This window comes from Cyprinodon tularosa, unplaced genomic scaffold, assembly GCF_016077235.1.
Source record: "Cyprinodon tularosa strain WSP-4 unplaced genomic scaffold, ASM1607723v1 ctg8, whole genome shotgun sequence".
Taxonomy (NCBI): domain Eukaryota; kingdom Metazoa; phylum Chordata; class Actinopteri; order Cyprinodontiformes; family Cyprinodontidae; genus Cyprinodon; species Cyprinodon tularosa.
Window position 1 is genome coordinate 2,619,295 of NW_024039562.1, and position 21,920 is coordinate 2,641,214.

The window sequence follows — 21,920 nt, forward strand, 5'->3', positions numbered from 1 at the left end:
CATACCCATTTGAAGATGCTTTGTTTTTATTTAACTCCAGATATGAAAAGCAGCAGATAATACAGGAAGAAAAAAAAATTCATGAGCAAAGTAAACAGGATACATGACAGTTATTTTCTATGGCACATACTGCTTCATGGGACAACCCTGAGGGAGGAGGAGGCCAATAGTAAAATAAGTTCTTATACAGTGAAATAAGACCGGCTCACTGGAATGTCAACAGCAACAAAAAGCTGTAAACAAAAAAACTCAAAAAACATCTCACATCAGTGGGAGGTTCTGCAGGTCAAAAGTAACCAGGAAACTAGTTTTACGGAGGAAAAAAGGCATCAGTAACTAGATTTTATGACAAATATTTTTCTTATTTCATTAAAATCAGTATTTTTTCTAACAATGTACATATTCAAAATGCAGTGACTAAACAGAAACATTTTAATATGAAATAACAGACTGCACATGGCTCAACAAACAAGTTTTTTAATACCAAAAACATAGAAAGAACCTAAATCCAACAGATTTTTATCATTATTTATAGACATGTATATTTTAAAACCTTCCCTAACATAACAATGCAGGGCTCAGGAGGTCCTTTAAATATCTCAGTTCAGCCAAGTTTACCTCACAACTTTCTCCTCGTCATCAGCACAGCTCATGAGCTGCATCCACACTCAGGTTGGAATCCTTTTTTAACTCATGTTTAAAGTTATAAATCAAGCTTTTTTTTACCCTTTAAAATGAGTTTCCAACACTCAGATGAATGCATGTAGGGAAAATCCTGTCTTTAAAAGTATTTTTCCACAAACTTTTATTAGAACACTTAATAGATGTACACTTTTGAAGACATATTGACAAAACAAAGCCAAAAATAAAGAGTAAGCTTATTTTTCTTAATCTGGCTTTCTTTATACCCCAAATTGTCTTGAGGTTCAACACCAGATGAACGCTTTCAGTCAAAGAACAAACTTTATTATTATATGCAGTCCTTTTTAAATAGTTGAATTAAAATTAGATATAATTTGAAAAGCTAGGCGTTTATTGACTTATTGAATTTTTTAAAAACCTTGATTTACAGTTATTATACTGTAAGAAAGTTGCCAAAGTGGGTGTTTTTTTATTGTTGACATTTTTCACCTATTTTGCAGTACAGCCGAAGGCACCAAATCATTTGAAAAATTTCAGCTATCAGTCAGTTTGGGGGTTTAAAAAAAAGTCCAAAACGGGCACTTCTATAACTTCTTTAAATTATTAGAAAATAAAATAGCTTCTTTTTATTGTTTTTTTTTTTTTTTTACTTAAAGTTAAATTTTAAGTTTCAAAGAAGACTTAAGACTAAAAACTGCATTGCTGATCACCTATAAACTCAATTTCTGATAGAAATTGAGTTTAGCCGACAGATCTCAAAGATTCCAACCTGAGCTTTTAGCAATACAGCTTTAGAATGTCCCTCATAGTAACATGATTAGGTCTCAAACACAACTTTATTCATGAACAACAGAAAGGACAATCTGTACATTATAACTTGACATTGTTTCTTTACACTATAGTTGTATAATACTTCAGTATATACAGATAAGTGCTTTGTTGCTGACTTAGGTCTAATATAGGTGTTCTTCAAGCCATGCCAGTCATGTGTGTTGCAGCCTTGCAAAGCTGTGCAGCATATTATCAAATAATTCAATTATTTTTAAACTATTTCTTTAAAAAATCTGATTCAGATTCTGCAAAAAATGCACTCTTAGGCATTGAAAAATGTTATTGATCCCACAAGCATTGCTCTGCAGCAGTATAAGATAATTAAATGCACTGAGATCACAGGGGAAGTTTAATTAGGGAATAACACCATATACCCAAAGTAGCATGTGAGCCATCTCTGGTTTCCGGTGACTGTCTGCATCTTTATGCAACCAGCTTTAACTTACGAGACAAAACAAACAAGTACAACAGCAACAGCAAGATAAGAGCTTAGACGTATTCTAATCTGCTGTTGAGTCATCATGATACAAATGCTACGACCCTAGAGAAGCAACAGCATAGGAAGCAGTAATGGTTATGTATGGCACATTTTTACATGACATAAGCAAACAGTAGAAAGTCTAAAAAAAATTTACAACCAATGTTATGCTGTAAAAATTATTTCATGGACATAAATGGGACCTTTGTGACAATCTTTATGGGGAGTTGAACATTGTAACCTATTTTCTTATCATATTTCATTACTAATGGTGACTGACCTCTGCTACATCCACAAAGTGTTTGGTCAAGAGTTTTGGATAAAACAAAAAATAAACAAGAACACAAATAGGTCAGATTTTCAGCAACAAAAATATTATTGAGGATTTTGTCCCCATCCCTACAATTTCTAAATGAATACATCTGCTCCAAACTTTATGAAATGTGCAATTGTGACACAGCCTGTAACAACCTGCCTACTCAGACTTTACTCAGATGTGGATCAGAGCAGAAGAGAGAAGCCAAAGTTGTTCTTGGAAGTTGGAATTTCCCCAGTTGCAGTCATAATAAACAAGAGCATCCTCTAAAGCTGAATTTTCTACAGAGCTAAGAGCTAACCCAAAGTCCAGAATCCACTATGGTTGTGTTTAGTCAAAATGTATGTATAATGTATAAACTAAGAGATTCTGATTATTGTTTGTCTTTAGACCAGCATTAAAATAAGTGCTTTAAAATATCGGGTTCAGAAACATTTACTTTTGTGTTTAGATTTATCTGAAAGAGAGAAATATATTGTTTTTGCTATGTTCTGCTAGTGGGAATTAGCATCGTAACAAATACCATTTCCTCTTGTTTTCAAACTTGCCACTACAATGCGCTTTACCCATAAGTTGGAAGTATTTCACAGTGGCTACTCTAGATCTACTCTAATATTTAAACACTTCAAATAGTTAAATAGCAGAAGTCTGCCTTATTTCTATCAAACCTAAAATCATCACAATTTTAGAACAAAAAACACACGAAATGTGCAAGATATAATTTGTGCCTCACAAGAGAAACCCTGTAAAATCTCCAATATAGGTCTAAATCTCTAAAAATGGCTTTGGTTAGAGAATGAATTGATTCGTCTTCTGAAGCAAACAAAGCAAGTGAGTGTTTCGCTAACCCATTTCTTTAAGCCATTTCCATTAATGTTAGGTACCAAGGAAAAAACAAACCAGCTCTTGCAGTGGAAATACAAGAGTTGAAAAAAAGTCCCAGAAATGTGACCAGTTGTGACCTGGAGTTTATAAATGTGCCAAAATGTCTCACTTTATGTTAAAAGTTAACACAAGTAACCTACAGTGATGCTAGTTCCTCCTTCCAAAACAACGTTAAGGGGTATGATAATTAGATCTATATCTGAAGATCTATATCTGATCTAATATCTTAAGTGCAGTCATTGGTCTTAATGTCCATCATGTGGTTCAAAGGTCTATAATTTCACTGCTGTAACTTGCAGAGTCGTCATGTCGGCTCACCTCCAGGTAACTGCGTGAACCCACAGGTCTACCTGCTCTCCCTCTTGCCCTTTCAGAGTCTGGGGTAATAAACGGCCGCGTGTCGTCCACATCGTCAGCACCTAGATGCCCTGTAGATGTCCTGGAGGGACGAAGCGACACCGGGCAGGACACCGATGAGGGAACGCTAGCCATGGCGTTCCCACCCCACCTGTGACCTTGATGGGATGGCGTGGGGGGAGCAGTCACCTGCCTGCTGGGTACGCTGCTGAGAATACTTCCCCCTAGAGGCATAGAGGACTCTGTTGGGGCTTCACTGCTCTCAGAAAGCAGCTGAGGGTCACTGTTTCTGCGAAGCCACTGCTCCTGGCTGATCCCAGAGCCCGGAGAAGGAGTCTGAATTACAGGGTGGAACAGACTCCCTCCTGTGAGCAAGTGTTCTCTGTGCAGAGCTTCATCGATGCTGCGAGTTAGGTTAATGGGGGAGGGTGGTCGCAGGTCAAATTCATAGAAGGACAGAGATGTATCTCTGTCCTGATCCAGACTGCCACTCACAGAGCGCTGTGGAGGCTGACCCAAAGTCTGCAGTCTCAACAGGGAGCCAGTTGAGTCTTCAGATACACCTCGTTCTGCAGAGTGGCCCCTGTGGTTACGTCCGTGGTTGCTGTCTTTGATCGAGCGCAGCTGTGCCGAGTTCTGCTCATGGTCCTGATTCCTAATAAGACTCTTGCTGATATCAGCTCCAGGTCGCTCTTGTCCCGCCCAGTTGTTAGGCATCTCTCCTGTTCCTCCTGCTCCAACACCATTACTGTCAGACTTTCTGCAGGGTTTTCCTCTCAGACTCTGCACTATTTTAGACCAGCAGGTATGCCTTTGAGGAGAGCCTTCCGACTGACCAGGAGATGGGAGGTTCCCTGTGTGGCCATCTTGCCCTCCTTCCTCCCTTGCCCGGCATGTCGTAGGTCTCCAGAACACCCAGGAACCCAGAAGAAGTAGAAAAAAGCCCCACGTCAGTTCCAGTAGCCGAGCACAGAAATGCACCAACCACCAACCCCAGCTGAAGCGTCTCCAGTCTCCTAACAGTCCATACAGCCACAAGGTAGCATGGACATGCAAACCACAGCACAATGCTCCAAGCACTGCACAGATGGCTAGCACTTTTCCCAGAATCACACCTGTTCTTTGGCTCCCGGTCCAAGTTTTCCTCCTAGCCTCTACAGAAACACCGGGATGAGGAAGAGCAGGGCAACGTATACGTGGAAATACGTAGCAAAGATAGCCAAAAGACAGCCCTAAGCCCCAACATAAGGACAGGACCTGTAGGGTGACGGGCACTACAGGAGACAGAGCTGGAGACAACAGATCAGCAGCTAACAGCAGTGTACACTGCAACACAGTGAGCACAGCAACCAACGGGGGTTGTTCTAAGGTTGAAGGTAAAACAGTGATTCCTGGTACCCTTAGTGCAAGAAGTACCAGGGAAGCTTGAGCCCATACCAGCAGGTGAAGAGGCAGGTTGTAGAGGGCTGTGACTGCTGGGCGAGGGAGGAGACCTCTCGTACCATAAGGGTCAATAAAGAACAGAGCTGCTCTAAGGCCTCCAGCCAGAAATAACAGAGCATTCGCAAGACCAAGAGCTCCACGATGAGGACAGTTAGCTCCGGGGGACAGAGTCAGGCCGAGGGCAGCTCCAGCAAACAGGAGCAGAAAGAGACTTGCTGTCCCGTAGACATGCAGTTCCCATGCAAAAGCCAATGTGTGGCTCAAATCACCCCAGTGAAGAAGTGTGCCATTCGTAGGGGGATTTCCACTCTGAGATGGAGCTGGAATAAAAGTAGAGTGCGGAGCTTGTTGAGGATGTCCCAGAAGAAGAGAGCGGTTCCTCTCTTCCTGGTACGTTGGGCCGAATCTGGGTCGGATCACAGGAATGGCACTGGTGGTAAGGAGTGAAGAGACCCCTGAAAGGGAGAACAGGACTTTGGTTAGTCATTTTTTAAACTACTACTGTGAGAGATCTAACGATCTAAAAGTGAAAGAACAAGTGAAAGAAGATAATGAAGTACCACCGAGAGCCACTGGAGGGGTTCAGCTCCCCATGATTAAATACATCTGTTAAGCCTTTTCTTTTGGTGAGTTAACTCAACTGAAATGAACCACTGATGGTCCAAAGTGCATTGCTTTGAGAAAATATTTGAGGCTGTGGTGAAGTTTTACCTTCACCAATGCCTCCAACAGGTTTATGAATGACCCTGATATTGGTATTTGTCCTTCAAAATCTGCTGCTGTGAAAGGGAGCAACAAATTATTTAGGGGGATATAGACATATAGACATTAGGAATTCAGATTTTATTTATTTAAGAAAAAGTAAAAAAAAAGGGTAACATTTCTGTTTACTGATAATGTTTGTATTTATTTTTCACAGAAAAATACTCAAAGAAAACTGAAGATTGTGGTTGCAATTTGACAAAATCTCTTAACTTAAATGTTAAGGTATAGAATTTTTTGTCAGAAATACAAATACCTGCATCATGTAAAAAGAATATTTAAATTATTTCTTATTTGCTTCAACTACTTTTCTTGCTCATTCCATTTATTAGCATGCTTATATCAGGGAGTTATAATTGGCCAAATGAGAAAAATCAAAATCAAAACCACAGAATCTGTCCATCTGTGTCAATAACAACTTTTTTGTTTTGTATGATACACCAAAGATAAACACAAAAATGGGATGTTTGATAAGCTGGAATCACATAACTGAAGATAAAACAATTAAACCGATATTTTTTTTTGCACTTATTTGACAAATTCATATTATACCTTGTTCATAAACTCATCTGAAGTTCATTGTCACTGTGTGGCTTAACTGGGATTATATAATTAAGAAGAACATCTTTATAATGCAACCCAGCACAGTGTCACAATAAATCTGAATCAGGCCAGCTCTGCTCACACACAGCGACTACCAGCCTGCCACATGGGACAAATTTGCATATCTCTGTTTAATTTGCTCATTATGGCTCATGTTCCTGTTTGCACAAAGCTTACCACCTTATCTAACTGGAAAACCCGGAAACACCCAGTTGTATGATCATATTTAGTGCTCAGATTTTTAGTTTTAGCTTTTAACAGGAACAAAAGACATACTGACTATGCAAAGAAAGAGGGACTTGAAAATATATTTCTAGATGGGTTCATAGTAAATCATCTTTACCCATTTTTAAAACTGAATGAGAGACTCTCAAACCTTTAGTCACTTCAAGTTCTCTTTGCCCGGCAGAAGACCTCAATAAAACTGACAGAGTGATAAATGGTTCACTCCCACACATTTTATCCCACAGTTCTCTCCCTCTTTTCATTGACACACTCCCTGGCCTCACAAAATAAGAGCTCTACATACACATCTCAGTCACGCTTCTTTATTTACATAAAGGTATGTTTTACTTCCTCCCGTCAGACTTTTTTTTTCCAAACAGGAATGAGATCCAGACACATTCCATATGTGCCGATCGTGTTACACAGCTGGGCACACTTACGCTTACCCCAACCCTTCTGATTTCCCTTTAAAAGTAGCACTTCTTCTCATGCCAGGAAATAAAAAAAAACAAAAAAAACAATGAATTACCCTGTTAAACATAGTCAAACATATGGACACCCACCAAAATACTATATAACACTTAAACATTATAAGTCTGTTACCACGATCTGATAGCTAATTTGATCTTGTAGACTTTGATCTGTAGCTCAATACCTGTTGACAAGGATTCTTATGCTAAAAAGACTTTTAATAAATTTTTGCATATGATAATTACTTCAGTTTGGGCTAAATGTACTAGTTTATTCAGAAAAAAAACAGTTATTATAAGATTTAGGTCATGCTCTGAACATGGATGTTGTGAGTTTCTAAACTGAGGAAAAAATCTTCACTTTGCCTCACTCCCATTTCTCAGCATTACCTCTTTCTAACTGCACAATGCCTAATTCAGGTGGTCAAAATGGTACACCCCTTTCAGAGGCTGCAATCCCTGCAATATCTTAATAAATGCCTTTCATCTGCTAATTACGGAGAAACAAAAACATTGAACTAAACATAGAACTTCCGAGTTCATGAAAATAGATATTAATCTGGTTTTGAGGTTAATTAGCACTTTAAACAAAGAAATACAAATATATATTTCCCAACTTTCCAGTCTTGTTAAGAATGACACTGAAGAAGAATTGTTTGCATCAAGGAAATAGTAACAAGTCTTATTGTGAAACATCTTAAATGGAGAGATTCAATCTTTCCATCCATTATCCAGTTACTGGTATGAAGGCCCAAACCTCTCACTCAAATAACTCCTCTCATTCAAAGTCCTTTAAATAAAATACCAGATAGTGTGTGCAGCAGAGTGACTTAGTACTTCCCCTCTCCCACTTGTTGCTACACACTGTCAGTCAGCTGGCTGAAAGAGGCATACTTAACTTTACCCTTGGTTCCAAGAACGACGAATCAAAGCAATAATGTCAGAAAACAGAGATATTCATAGTGGAGAAACTAAATCAGTGTCACTCATCACTCTAAAATACCATTAATACTACTACTGTTTAAAAGAAAATTGTAGTAGGGGAAATTGTTTGCTAAATGGATTAAAGGGAGGCTTAATAGGATAGTCCAACTAATAAGCTATTTGAATTTTTTTTATAGATTTTAGAGCATAAGGGGAAAAAATTTGATTCTGGATGTTTTATATTTGAAAGGTTAAACTGAATTAAGGAGAATGTTATCTGTTAACTTCTCTAAGTCAATGTATCACAATGTGCATAACAGTAAAAACATGTAGGATCAACGGGTGTTCCTCTTTTAATATAATAAAAGTTAATATGTCACATACTAAATGTCTGTTAAAGCCACTGTGGTTCATCAATCAACAACTATGAGGTCTTTAGGTCCTCTTCAGAAAGTTAAGACTGGCAGAACGGATTTATGCTATACCTTAGTGATTTAAAAAAAAATGTGCTTAAAGAAAAAGTAAAGCAACTCATTGATGCTGTCTGCATTTCAATTATAACCATTTTCACTGATCAGGTATAAGTGTTCATACACTGAACCAATGATCACAGATCTGTCACTGCTGCTTGTGAAGTGAAAAGCTGAAACATTTGGTAAACTTTCTGATAAAGCAAAGGTGGTAAATCCTAGTTCTGAGAGCCGGCATCCTGCAAACTTTAGATGTGCCGTTTATCCAACACGCCTTAGTCAAGTAATTAGATTATTTACAGCCCTATTAAAAAATCAGCTGCATACTGAGTGTTAGGAAAAATTTTATTGATGATGTGTGAGTTTATTAGACCTTAATATTAGCTGCCTATTGCGTGTCAGAACTGATGTTTTCCACAATAGTTTATCTACTTGAAACAGTTATTCTGTCCCGATATACAGTTATAATCTTCATTCTGTACATGGCAAAGATTTGGAAATGGATTGAGAGTGGTGTCCCTCAGCTAAGAACAAAGTGTAATATAGCCATGGATGTCTACTCATCTGCTAACGTGTATGATGTACAATGTGATGATGTGGCAGACTGGAGATGTATAAAATGCCTTTTTAACTGTTAATCGGGGCCACTTCCTGAGAGGTGAGCCCAGGGGTGAGCAGCTGCCTTCTGTACATTCTGAGGAATTTCTCTGATCTGAGTAACATTACAATTTCTATCAGAATCTGTTGTCATGTCTCCTGGTTATTTAATACATATAAGTTATGAAGTTTTATTTAAAGAGTTAGTTCCGATTTATCTATTTCAGGAAAAAGAACCGGAGAGATAGAGCTTCAAGGTGCATCCACAGAGCCTATCTTTAACATGAGGTAACAGCCATTTGATTCAGGTGTGTTGGACTTAAGCCGGGCATACACTGTTAATTTTTTTCAATCGTTGCACGCTGCTAAAGCTCACACTTGACGACGAAACCGCAGGGTTGCGTCGTACAGTGTGAGTTCACAGCTCACGATGTATGTTTAGCCCGGCGCGCTGATGTGATCTACCTGCTCACACTGTCGGATTTAGCTCCACAGTGAGATGGCGCTACTCGGACTTGTCTATCCAGAAAACAAACGAGTAAAAGAGAAATTGGAAGCTCACTAGAGTGAAACGCGCTGCCTTGGCTGTTTGTGCAATTTTCTGACTGAAAGCCATAAAAAGAAAAGTCGACGATGTATTTGGACAAAAACATGGCCAAGCAAACGTGGCGACTACGGTCTGTAATGTTTACAGAAATAATTCTGTTTCACTAGCACCCCGCTTCTGTGTTTTCATCTGAGAGGAAGAAGAAGAATCCTTGTTTGTGCATGCCCACTAAGTGATTTGCCCAAGACCAACATATGATGGCTGACTGAATTTCAAACGTGTTTGATTTTCTCCCAGCCTCACGATTCCTGATCGGAAGGTGGTCGTGAGAGGCTGATCGCCCTTCGTAACCCCCTGTATACTACAAGACACACGATCAGGCTGAAAGTCGGCCCGATTGAAAAATTCTCGCACGACTGGAAAGTCAGCCTGAAAAGGGGAAAAAAAAATCGTACAGCGTGTGCCCGGCTTTAATCAAAGTTACCATGTTTTATGTCTATCATTCATATTTTGTCGTTCCCATTAAAAGATAAAAAGACATCTAGAATATTTATTTCATGCTCCAGTGCCTCAAGCTGACCTGTGTGTTGTGAAGGGGGACACTGATTCTGACTGTGCTGAACTTCAAGCTAAAAAGCAGCTGTAAAAATGCCAGGCTAACAAAAGCATGGTTATGTTCACAGTAATGCTTCCCTTTAAATGTGCTATGACTGACTTTTGTGCTCCATATGTAATGCTTTCCTTTCTCTGTTTATTTTTCCCTGTCTTGGCTCCCTTCATCTTTTGTTTTCGTCTGGATTTTATCCCCACTCTGTTCTCAGCATCTTTCTTCTACCAGTTTCACCGTCACTGACTACTCTCATTGGCATTACTTCTCTCAGACCTTATTTGCTTCCTTGCTCTCTTTACAATTTGTTTTCCTGTTATCCCTCACACCCACTTATTCTAACCTCCTGTTCATGCTTTCAACTGTTTTGACTCCTCACAACTTAAGCCTCTATTTCTATGGAAAATCTTCTCTCCTTTGTTGCTCCTTTAAAGCCCGTTTCCAAAAAAAAAAAAGAAAAAGAAAAAAAACTCCCAGCTGTATAAATAATTATTCTCTAAATGATCAGAGGAAATTCTGAAAGTAGTCATGGCAGAACACAGGCTTCTTTTTTCTTACCTCTCCTTGGTGACTGCACAGTAGTACTCAATGTATCTCTCCCCTTTTCTGCTGTTTTGATGCTTTGAGTTGGAGCTGTCGAGCCAGCCTCTAGAGTAGTAGCTGGAAGAGCAATTGTAGACGTGTGGGTTTCTTGTTCCATTGAAATGTTTGGATTTGGACCCACTTGGCTTTTGATGGTGACAGGTTGTTCTGCAATCTGTGGCGGTTTATCAGCAGAGCTAGATGTGGGTTTGGGAGATGTCACGGCATCGGAGGCCTGCTTTGGCTGAAATCTGTCAGTGGAGGAAGGATCAGCAGCAACTTTACCTAGAAATGGAAGAGAAACATATTTGAAAATTTTTTTAGTTACATTTAATTTCAACTCCAAAATTACATTAAACACCAACATCAAGTCGCATTACTTTGTTTTTCTAGTTTTCAGAAGCCATTGTCATTAGTGGCCATTCCTCTGGTAGTTAGTTGAAATTTGATCCAACTCACTAGTTAAGCCAGGCTTACACTTTGTGATTTTTTTGCCTTTTTCAGGCCGACTGTCCAGTCTTGCAAGAATTTTTTAATTTTTCAGCCTGATCGTGCGTTGTGTAGTGTACAGGGGGTAAAAAGGGGCGATCAGCCTCTCACGACCCCCCCTCCGATCAGGAATAGTGAGTTCGGGAGAAAATCACATGTTTGATTTGCAGTCGGGCGTCGTGGGCAAATCGCTCAGTGGGCATGCGCAAACAACGATTCTTCTTCTTCCTGTCAGATGAAAACACAGAAGCATGGCGGGGTACTAATGAAATGGAATTATTTTTGCAAAATGGACCGACCGTAGTAGCCACATTTGCAGCATGTTTCACTCTAGTGAGCTTCCTATGCCTCTTCTAATCTTTTGTCTTTCGGATAGACGAGCCTTAGTAGCGCCATCTCAGTGCAGAGCTGAGTCCGACGTGGTTTTTAAACGTAGAGTGTGAGCAGGTAGATCGCATCAGAGCGTCATGCTGCACATACATCGTGAGCTGTGAACTTACACTGTACTATGAAACCCTGCAATTTCGTCGTACAGTGTGAGCTGTAGCTGCGTAAAACAATTGAAAAAAATCACACAGTATATGCCCGGCTTTAAGGAGATGTAAATCCTAGCTGAACCAGAAAACTGAAAACACTGCATCATATATTCTTCCATGTTCCACTGTTTACCCTTAAACTGGTCAGCATGATCAAGGTCTTTCCTGATGGCTCAGACCTCCTCTTTTTCTAATGTATAAGCACCAAATTACACAACCGGTCAACTACAGTCTACAGCTTAAAGCGGCCTCTTTGGTAGCAAAGAGGGAACATCAAAAGCCAGGTGGGTGTAAAGGTTTGTTTTACCATTGAATATCTTACCAGTTAATTCTGCTGTCTTAGTCATTTGTTGTGCTGTTGTAGTTGTTACACTGGTTGTTGTCAACCCAAATAGGTGAGTCTTGGCATTCTGATCCTCCAGGGATGGAGTTTCTTCATTTGTTACATCGGAGACCATGGTCTGTGCCTGTGGTCGATATTGAGCCATTTCCTCAGCATCTGTTGGCTGAAGAACAGTTGGTTTCACCTTCTCTGATGTCTCTGTTGGAGCTCTGCCTGATCCCAGCCCTTGTGAATCACCATCCTCTGTGTCTGTGTTTGATCTCTTTTCTGAATGCCCTCCAAGGGACGCCAAAGTGGGTAAAGGTGGGGTTGGGCCTTTTGTGAAAGCTTCTTCCCTTTTTAAAGCTCTTCTCAATGCCAAACTGGCTGTGTCAGTCCTGGGCCTTGAAGCAGTTGGGTGGGTTGAAATGTGCCCCCTGCTGAGATTCTGTGGAGGCAGTGTAAATATTAAAGATGGGTTGAACTGTGTGGTTGGATGGATCATTCTTTGACCCTGTTCCACCGCATTCAAAACTGTAAACCACTCCCGGATTGTTACTCTAATGGCAACATCACTGCGCCCTCTTGGGGGCAAAGAAGGCCAGAATCTAATGGTCTGCTTGGTAGGTGAAGGGGAGTTACTTGGCAGATTAAGGGCTGTGAAGGAGGGGGAGGAACCGATGATGGTCTGTGCAGCAGAAAACTTGAAGAAAAGGAGAACCAAAGCCTGGAACAGGAATGACTTGGGAGCCATATTCAAAAAGGAAGTAAAATTGTCCTTCTGGGATTCCTGGCCTATTTGTTACACCATTCTTCCACTGTTGGAAAAAAAAAAAGAATACACCATTACTAAGCAGAAAATATTCCTGAATCAGGTGAATAAAGACGTATCCTGTGTACGTATTTCCCGCAAAAGTATAATGCCCCACTTAAAGAAGTAAAGAAAAATCTTTTTTTTACAGAGGGAATAATTCTCAGCAGATAAAAGAAAGGCTTAAGAGTGGTCAGCAATGATGCTTACATTTTCCACATTGTTTGGAGCTTTTAGTTTCTGTCATGGCACCTGTCTGACTTAGATATGCTGTTAAACTTGAGAAGTAAAATTAAGAAGAATCTACATTCTCTTGGGCATAGAATCCCAAACTTCATCCTCTGACCCACAAAATGATACTAGAGTCAATACACAACCCAACCTTCCTTAGCTTCTATGAACTAAATAAAAATAAAAGTGCTATTATATTAGAAAGTTCTGTCCATTTTTAAGTAAGGATTTCTTATCTTTAAGCACTTTAAAATAAATTTTTATTGCATAGTTTAATTTCTCTAGTGGACCTCAAGACCCCATATAAGTTGATCAAGGACCCCAAGAGGGGTCACAACCCCGACTTAGGGAATCAATCTCTTCTTGCTAAGCCTTACTTTGATTTATAAGACAGTTTAACACCTCCCCATTTACCTCTGCCCTCGAAAAAAACCTTTACAAGAGTTCAAAAAAGTGCTGTCAACTGCAGTGTTGCAATAATTCAAGATAAGATCTTCTTTATATTCCCAAACTGCCACCATCAAAGTGTCATTTTTAAGTTTGTCTGTTTATTTTACTGTGTAAAGGAATTCAACATTACTATCAGTACAATTTATTTTTTAAATGTACCCCTGAAAATAGGTCGTCTGTGCAATTCCAATGATAAAATGATAGACCAAATCGAAATGATGGGAGTCACAGATGGTTTTATTTTGATGACAGATGGGTAAAATAACGTTTTCATCATATTGTGCCTGGAAATGTCTTCTGGAAAATATTAAGATTTTCTTCACCACATGTCTTTTGTGTGGTTCCTTCTTAGTAGGAGGGCTTCTTTGGAAGCTATCTGAGTCATGAGGGCAGGAGCCAGGTGACATGAAACTGCTTCCCCCAGACACCTGAGGATTGTGTAAGTGTTCTAACCAAACAGCTGCTAGATAAATCCCTCAACACCATTCTTCAACATCATTTTCTCCAGACGACTCAGAGTGGGAGGTAACCTCTGGGAACAAATCTGGCACAAACTACAACTTCAGCTAAACCAGAAGATGGGGGGATTCAGAAAATAGAAATCAGGACCTATGGGAGATTTTATTCTGCTGCGAATGACTCACCCTGCTTCCATTCAAATCCATGATGATAAGACCTCAGCAATGTTACTGCAGTTACACACCAGGATTTGCACATGTACCCAAGGCTCTTAAACAGCCTTAAGGTGTGAGGAAATGTGTCAATAAATGGAAAACGTGTTTGAGCCGCTATGTGTATACAAGAATAATCCATCTTGAAATTCTTAACAAATGCTCAGAAAATGTAAATCTCATGTTTAGAGAATATTCATAGAACTGCATATGCTTTAAGACAACAATAACAAGTAGTGAAAAATAGTCCACACAGGAATACAAGTGTTAGAATATCTCACTCTCCACCCACTCACAGTAGCCTGAATGTTTATATTTTTTTCTCATTTCAGCAACCACATTTTCTACCATTTTCAATCATGGCATCCTGTTTTTCTTTTCTTCTACTACAACCTTTTAAAGCTACACAGCTCAGTAAGGTAAATAAAATCCATATTGAAGAGAGACAGAATAAGAAAAAAGCAGGGAGGCAAAACAAGAATTTAGAAACATGGGGGCAATTTTTAGAAAAGACTAGGAATAGGGAGAGAAAGTAAAGATGGAGAGGCGGAGAAGGTGAAAGAGGCTTGATGTGATGAGGCTGACAATAGAGGTCACAACGAGGCAATCGGTGAGGGTTTCAGTGATACAATTAGGACCAAGAGAAGCATGGAGGGTGGCAAATATAGTACAGAAGATAAGGATAATGGGATCAACCCATGACTAAAAACGGACAAAAACAAAAGAAGATGAGAGGTCATAAAAGTGAGGTAATCACATGGAAACTATTGCTACAGGTTGAACAGGTTTGATCAATTCTGTCAAGGAAGTAATGTAAAATAAAAAGAGAAGCTGCTTCATAACAAGCAGTAATTTGGTAATGGAGTTTGATACAATTCTTCTAGCAAGATCTAAATTATTCAGTGCAAGATTATGTGCAGAAATATTGGAATATGCACATGCAACAAATAATAATTGTTGAGTTTAACCAAGTAAGATTTAGTAAAGATTCAGTTGCTCAAATGATCCAGAACCTAAACATAGCAGAAGCAACGGGAATGTTTTGGTCCACTGGACTGATATAAATAGAGAAAATTCAGTTTGAGGCACAGCTCTTTCAAATTGTTTGAATTTGAAAGAAAAATGGTTAAAAATCCTTTTGCAAAAACATTAGCCTTTCCTGTCTGTTTCAGCAAACCGTTGAGCAAACATCATTCATTCTCGCGTCTTTGACACATCTGTGCATGCTGCAGCCAGAATCCCTTAAACGATGACTAAAACACACACACACACACACATAGACTCACAAATAGAAGTTATGTTCCTCTGAGACCGTTTGCAGGGGGGACAGCAGATGGGTGCACGGCCTGAGTATTTTTATCTTCTAAAGCCCTTGGGAGAGGGGGCCTGAACACTTCACTCTGCATTTGAAATGTAATGTGGTGAGCATGTTGTCTGCATGTCGTCACTCTCTCTGGCACAATGCTTGCCTTGTTTGCAGGAAATGCCCGTCGCCAATATCCAGCTGTACAGTAGCAGGCAGCAATCTGAAGATTACTATAAACTCACGGTATGGACCTGATTGTTATACAACATGAGTAAATGTACCAGCAGCTGCTACTAATCAGTTAATCGCTGCAGCAGTGATGTCATGTCTGCAAACTCATGCATTAATATGACGAGTGAACGCACAAACTTTCCAGAAGAAACCTGGGAGGTGTGTGTGTATGTGTATGTGTGCATATGGGAATGGTTGGGTTGGATGTGGGTGGGGCACACACAGTGAGGTTTCTGCAGGAACTCCCTTTTTCCTGAAAAAAATTCATACTCTCTTTTCCAGAATCCAGACATTCTGGCAGGGGAACGTTTCCACTGATTTGATCGATTCTTCTCTCTGTGCACCGACTTGGATAACTCTGCTTTACTAAGGCTGATCCAAATGCCTGTCATCAATAGTATGGTTTAGATTTCTTGTGTGGTTGTGCGCGCCATTAAGTTTTCTAGGCACAGAGTACATAGAGTACTGACGAACACAAGAGCCAGTCATAGCTGGAATCTTGTTTACGTAGTAATTGATCAGATGGTTCCTGATTAAAATGCAATTTGGCAATTGCAGATGGCAATTTGGTGACTGCCTGCTGTTTCCCTGACCTCTGTGTCATTCTATCAAGGGTCCAGGCTTGTTTTCATTCGTCAAAGATTAGTACTGTTTTAGTTCTGTTCCTTAAATTGGGTACATTGGAACTACAGCTGCAGCAATAACAGGCCAAATTCTTGAACAGAAAACATGCATCAGGATGATTCAAATTTCATTTATTTTAATCTTAACTGTGTAAAAAAACGAGCAAAGAGCACTAAGGTATTACATTTGTCAATACTGATATAAAAAATTTACACGGATGTACTTTCTTCATGAGTTGTAGTAGTAGTCATACGTTTTATTTTCTAACCAATTAAAAAAAAAAAAGAAAAGAAATGCACCAATCAGGGTTTTTCTGGAGGATACAGATTTATTGTATTCTTTAAAGTGCCATTTCAGATTTTAACAGGTAACATTTCCAAGAAGTACAATTAAGTAAATTATGTTGAAGGTTTTTGTTAAAATATTTCATTTGTGAAACCAAATGATTTATTGAAGTTTCCCAGTACTTTAAAGAGTTTGTCCCTTTTTCAAGAATTACATACTTTATGTAGCTGAATTAAAACAATGTACCGTATGTTTTTATTTGACTGTAATGGTTAAAGCCCAATAAAATCAAGAACTAAAACATTAATGCTTAGGCTCATGTGAGGCATTAGCTAGTAACAAGCACCAAGGTACAACATGCTTTTTTTTTTTAAATCAATGCTTTCAGAACTGCTTAACTTTTCTACAACACAATGTTTCTTTTGGTGTTAAGTGAGTTTAAGAGGACTCTAAGGAAAGCACCACGGTGGTTGGAGTGGTCTTTGATATGCAGTAACGTTGCTGCACACAGCCGGTCAGCTGCCTTAAAGACTTAACACTTGTGATTTAATTCAAAGACAGACAAACAAATCACTTCAGAAATATTGTGAAAAAGGATTTTAAAAAAACAACCAATTTTGCCATTGCAACTAAAAGAGCTCAACTGTCCCTCTTATTGAGGTACTATGGTTTTAAAACTACACTTTACAAGTGGCTCGTCTGTTTTCATGATGCTGTAGCCTGGCTGTTCTAATGTCAAGTTTGTGTTAAAATCCAAATAACAAAATACCGGTAAGTGCTAAAATTATCACTAAAATGGCAGTTCAATTATAGTAAAGACCCTCCTGGGTTAAGCGGCCAACATACGCGGTTTTAAATAAACTGTTTTTTTTTTTTTTACAGTTTTAAGGATTACTGTTTTTTAATTTTTGTTTTACTGAAGAGCTTTATATAGTATGTTCCATATTTTTGTTTCATTTTCAGTCCCTATTTAAATTTATTTTCAGTCTCAAAGCAAAATCTGGTATTTGTACATATCGTTATAACACAGGGGAAGCTCATACCAACTCCTGTGTAAACATTCAGTCAGTACATATCAAAATGGTAACTGCTTAATCCATGCTACTCATACTGTGAACATCATTATTATTTTGTATACTATTAATAAAGAACATGCTTTTTTGCTGTAGAAACACATTAAATATGATAAATGAAGACCAGGCAATTAATAAAAATAAATATTATTCAATGTTCTCACCTTATCAAAAGGAAAACAAAATATGGGGATGAAGCACATGTGTCTGCATGCATGAACTGATTTCTTTAGTCAGTATAAAGGCAGCTCTCAGAAAGTGTATAGGAAAATTTGTGAGTAATGGAAGGAAAAAATGTGCAAAGGGAGTAAATATATATATATAAAAAAAGAAACTGAGACTCAAGCTATAGAAAATAAAGAGTCTTTTAGCAGAAACACGGAGCACGATGTAAGTAAAAAGGACTGTAAAGATGTCCTTAATTATTTTAGGAAATACAAAGACAGAAATGTAGATGTAATGCCGAGTGTCAATGTGCTTCTGGCTGTATTGCATGGCTGCTTACCAAACAGCCAGATTTGATGTGTAGCTTGTTTGTACTGCATCCTGGACGTGGAGAGGCTGGAGAGTTAGGAAGTGAATGTATGTGAATATTTGTGCATGTGAGAAACAGGAAGAAAAGGGAAAGAAGGAGTATGTGTGGTTGTGTTGGAATGTGAGTCACAGGGGAGGTCGCTGCTTTACAGTTACAAATTTCCACATGTTGAACAAACACATTTTGCAAGCAGCATCCACTGTATCATCTAACTGCCACAAAAAAAAAAATCACATAAGAAAAACAGACCCTTCCATCAATTTATTAACTTTCACTCAAGGATCTCAAGACACTTGAGCTCTTAACCTGGAAAAATTGGTTTTCCAGAAAGTTTTCCAGGTGAGATCATATGACACTTCTAGATGCGTCAGACCGAACCCATCCATGTAAAGACCCCTCTCTGTGCCGTGTGTGTGCCTCTGTAGGGAAGGTTGGGCGGAGTCAAAAAAGTAATCGCCCACACAGAAGATGCAAGAACAGTCATCAGAAACAGTTACTGTACATATGTTTTCGATCACTGCTGAGGAGGATTTTCCAGTTAAAGGTGACAAAAATCAAAGCTCCTCTAATGTTAGTGATCAGACAAAATCACAGACAAAAGGCTTTAAGGGCAGAATCAGCTGATTTTCCATTTACCTGACACTACCATCTTTCCCCATTTTTTTATTTTTCAACCAAATAATTAACCAACTTTAATAGAGAGCAATAGACGGTCATAGAGATACATGCGGAAATGCATGAGAATAAACCTTCAACCCTTTGATTCTCAACATCTCCCTTTATCATTGGAATCGGTTGTAAATTTCTCCTCTTTTATTCTCTTTTATGTCTTAAACTCATAAAAAAGGTTATTAATTTGAATCAAAATATACTGGAGGCATAATTAAGTCAAATGATATGATTTGTAAACCATTTAAAGTTCAGCAGAAACTCTGAAATCTTTTAATTAGCTCCTACATTTCTTACCAAAAACCCACCCTGAAAAATAGCTGCTTTATTATTGAGACAACTCTTACATCCCGCTAAGCCACAAAACACTTTCTGTCACACAAATTACAGGCATCGTAAGTCATAAACTTTGCAGACTACAGAAAGTTAACCACAGCTCTGCTTAAAACCCAGAATCTAACACTGTTGCAGCTGGATGCAATAAACTTATGTTGTGCTTTCAAACAACTTGTCTGTAAATGAAGTGTTAGCTGAAAAAAATCCCAAACTTAGTCCATATTTCAGCCATAAAAGAACTTGATTAAAATGTTTGCTGCTTTTAATTAATGATTAATAATTTCAAGAAATCTATAACCTTATTCTTTTGTTAAAAGTTTAACGTTATGATGCATGTTCTTTCTTTATTTTTTTTAAAATTGATATCATTTTATGAATCTGCACCCTTACGACTGCCTGTAACTTATTCTCTTAGAAACAATAACATTTTTTTCATTGCATATTTAGCATTTCTGTTCCAGGCAGTTTATTATATCTCCTGTAAAAAAAAAAAACAACTATTATCTGTTTTTCCTGCTAGAGAAAATGTCTTTCAAACTATTAAGACAGTGAAATTAACCTTGCATATGGCAATTAGTACTGAGGTACAGTATAGTCACAAGTCATCCTTGTCCTGTTTACACCCTTTCAGTTTTGCTCTACTTGCAATATCAGTTGAAATTCTTTCAAAACAGCTGGTAAATGTTACCTAACCTCTTAAAAATCTTTTACAGTAGGCTGGTTGTCTTTCAAATTAAGGAGATCTGTCAGGACTCTCCCATTTTTCAGTGGACTATAAAACTGCTCAGTGTAAGATCTTTTGCTTCATATTTCATTCAGTCTAATTAAAAGCTCCAAATGAATGAAATTAAATCGTATCCAAACAGGGATTGTCATAAGATACATTTAAAGTAAAGAGATTCTTATTCGATCACATGGCCAGAACTGTGCAAACAAATAAAATAAAATACTAAGCATGTGATTTAAATGTTTAAGACAACATTTAATTTAGACAACATTTAAATGTTGTCTAAAAGGATTATATAATTAAAAAAGAAGAATCTGCCAAAATGTTGACCTTTGTGGGTTAAAGTGTCCACATAAATGGTTTGAAAAGACCCAAAACATCTGCTTCAGACCAATAAATTTGACTATGGTAATGGTAGCCCTGCCCCTTGTCTCTGATTGCAAATAATGACAGATGAGGAAAAGCCCTGGTCTGCATGAAATCACCTAATTTATTTATATATATATATATATATATATATATATATATATATATATATATATATATATATATATATATATATATATATATATATATATATATATATATAAAACCAGATAATCAATGACAAATAATTATTGTAGTCTAAATCCATGTTATAGTTATAGGATTGTTGATTTATTGCATTAAAGCACTTCTGATCCTCCATGATTATACACTGTCCTTTTTTAAAGCAAATCAATTAATTGATAATGTGACTAAAAATAAACACCAACGATTGATTTCCTTCTATCGAACCAAAAACACAGTTGTTTTAGACTTTGGAAGGTGTTCCTAACTTTGCACTAATACTGGAGCGCTCAGGTGACGTTACAGCGCGGCGCTTCTGCGGCACAACAAACGCTGGAAAATTGTCTGAGCCTTTCCTCATCGCCCTTTGGGATGGAGATTCGGCTACAGCTAATTAGGAGATCAGATTAATATGAAAAAATTAATAAATAATCAATCCAGGCTGAGTGAAACCCTGGCGTGTGAACCTGAACCTGAACGGTGAGTCGCGCGGCTCAGGTGAACGCAGCGTCACTGCGTCAATGCGCAGTGGATCCCTGCATAGCGGCTGCTACGCAACTGTCGGTGGCTCCAAGACCTACCTGCAGCAAAACTGGGAACCTCTCCGATGGCGTTCGCTGCGGCAAGCTGGAGGGTGAACACCTGAGGTGATAATGGTGGAGAATAAGGTCCTCCTCGCATAGATTTAAGCTCCTCTGCTTTCAGCTGTCCTCTACTGCCGCCGCCTCATCCCGAACCACGAGCTACTGAGGAGATATCCGCCCCCTCCGTCCTCTTCATCTCTCTCCACATCGCACCCGCCCTCTCACTTTTTTTTTCTCACGAGCGGATAAGCACGACTGCCTTACCTACCAACCGACAGCCTGATACGGCTCTTACGCAACAGCTGACGAAGACTGAAGGAGTATCATTCATCTACCTGTTCATACACACTGCCATAAAATACATGTGCACTGTTCATTAGAGAATGAAAACATTATTAATAATATATGAAAACTTAAAATGTTCAGACAACAGTGATGTACAAATAACAGCAGAAATGTTATACAATATGACAGAAACTATGAATAACATCCAGGATATAATTTAAGTTTGTTGGGAGAAGTGATGGTCTCACACAGGGGTGGTTGAAGAGCAAATTTACCAGGGGGGCCGGGGTGGGGCCAGTGTTTTTTCATTGCAAAAGAATGAAAAACTGCGGAAGCCTAGAGCAGTCATACCCAACTTTTTTTTGGTCCTTTGTCTTCTCTAGATAACAACATAACTATCTCGTTATCACGGCTTATCAAACAATTGTTTTCTCGAGATAACGAGATAATTATCTCGAGAAAACAGT

General features: G+C 38.6%; 1 protein-coding gene across 2 annotated transcripts; it reads right to left on the minus strand.

The window, feature by feature from the left end:
* Positions 1 to 4: 4 nt before the first annotated feature.
* LOC119774069 (proline-rich transmembrane protein 3) lies at positions 5 to 21,371 on the minus strand. 2 transcript variants are annotated; one of them, XM_038271376.1, is made up of 4 exons: positions 21,166 to 21,371; positions 12,087 to 12,904; positions 10,716 to 11,024; positions 5 to 5,407 (listed from the first exon to the last, which is right to left on the minus strand). In XM_038271376.1, exons 2-4 carry the CDS (start codon positions 12,838 to 12,840, stop codon positions 3,417 to 3,419), a joined length of 3,054 nt encoding a protein of 1,017 aa, XP_038127304.1. In that variant the 5' UTR covers positions 12,841 to 12,904; positions 21,166 to 21,371; the 3' UTR covers positions 5 to 3,416. The 2 variants fall into 2 exon arrangements, with proteins under 2 accessions (XP_038127304.1, XP_038127305.1); XM_038271377.1 differs by lacking the exon at positions 21,166 to 21,371 and adding an exon at positions 15,536 to 15,557.
* Positions 21,372 to 21,920: the final 549 nt, after the last annotated feature.

What these genes read in the sequence shown, in the direction of transcription:
- LOC119774069 (XM_038271376.1), bottom strand. Translation starts at nt 12,840, where the DNA reads ATGGCTCCCAAGTCATTCCTGTTCCAGGCTTTGGTTCTCCTTTTCTTC. An exon ending in TAAGACAGCAGAATTAACTG is followed by an intron (nt 11,025 to 12,086) that starts GTAAGATATTCA and finishes TTCCATTTCTAG; the next exon opens with GTAAAGTTGCTGCTGATCCT. An exon ending in TGTGCAGTCACCAAGGAGAG is followed by an intron (nt 5,408 to 10,715) that starts GTAAGAAAAAAG and finishes TCTCCCTTTCAG; the next exon opens with GGGTCTCTTCACTCCTTACC.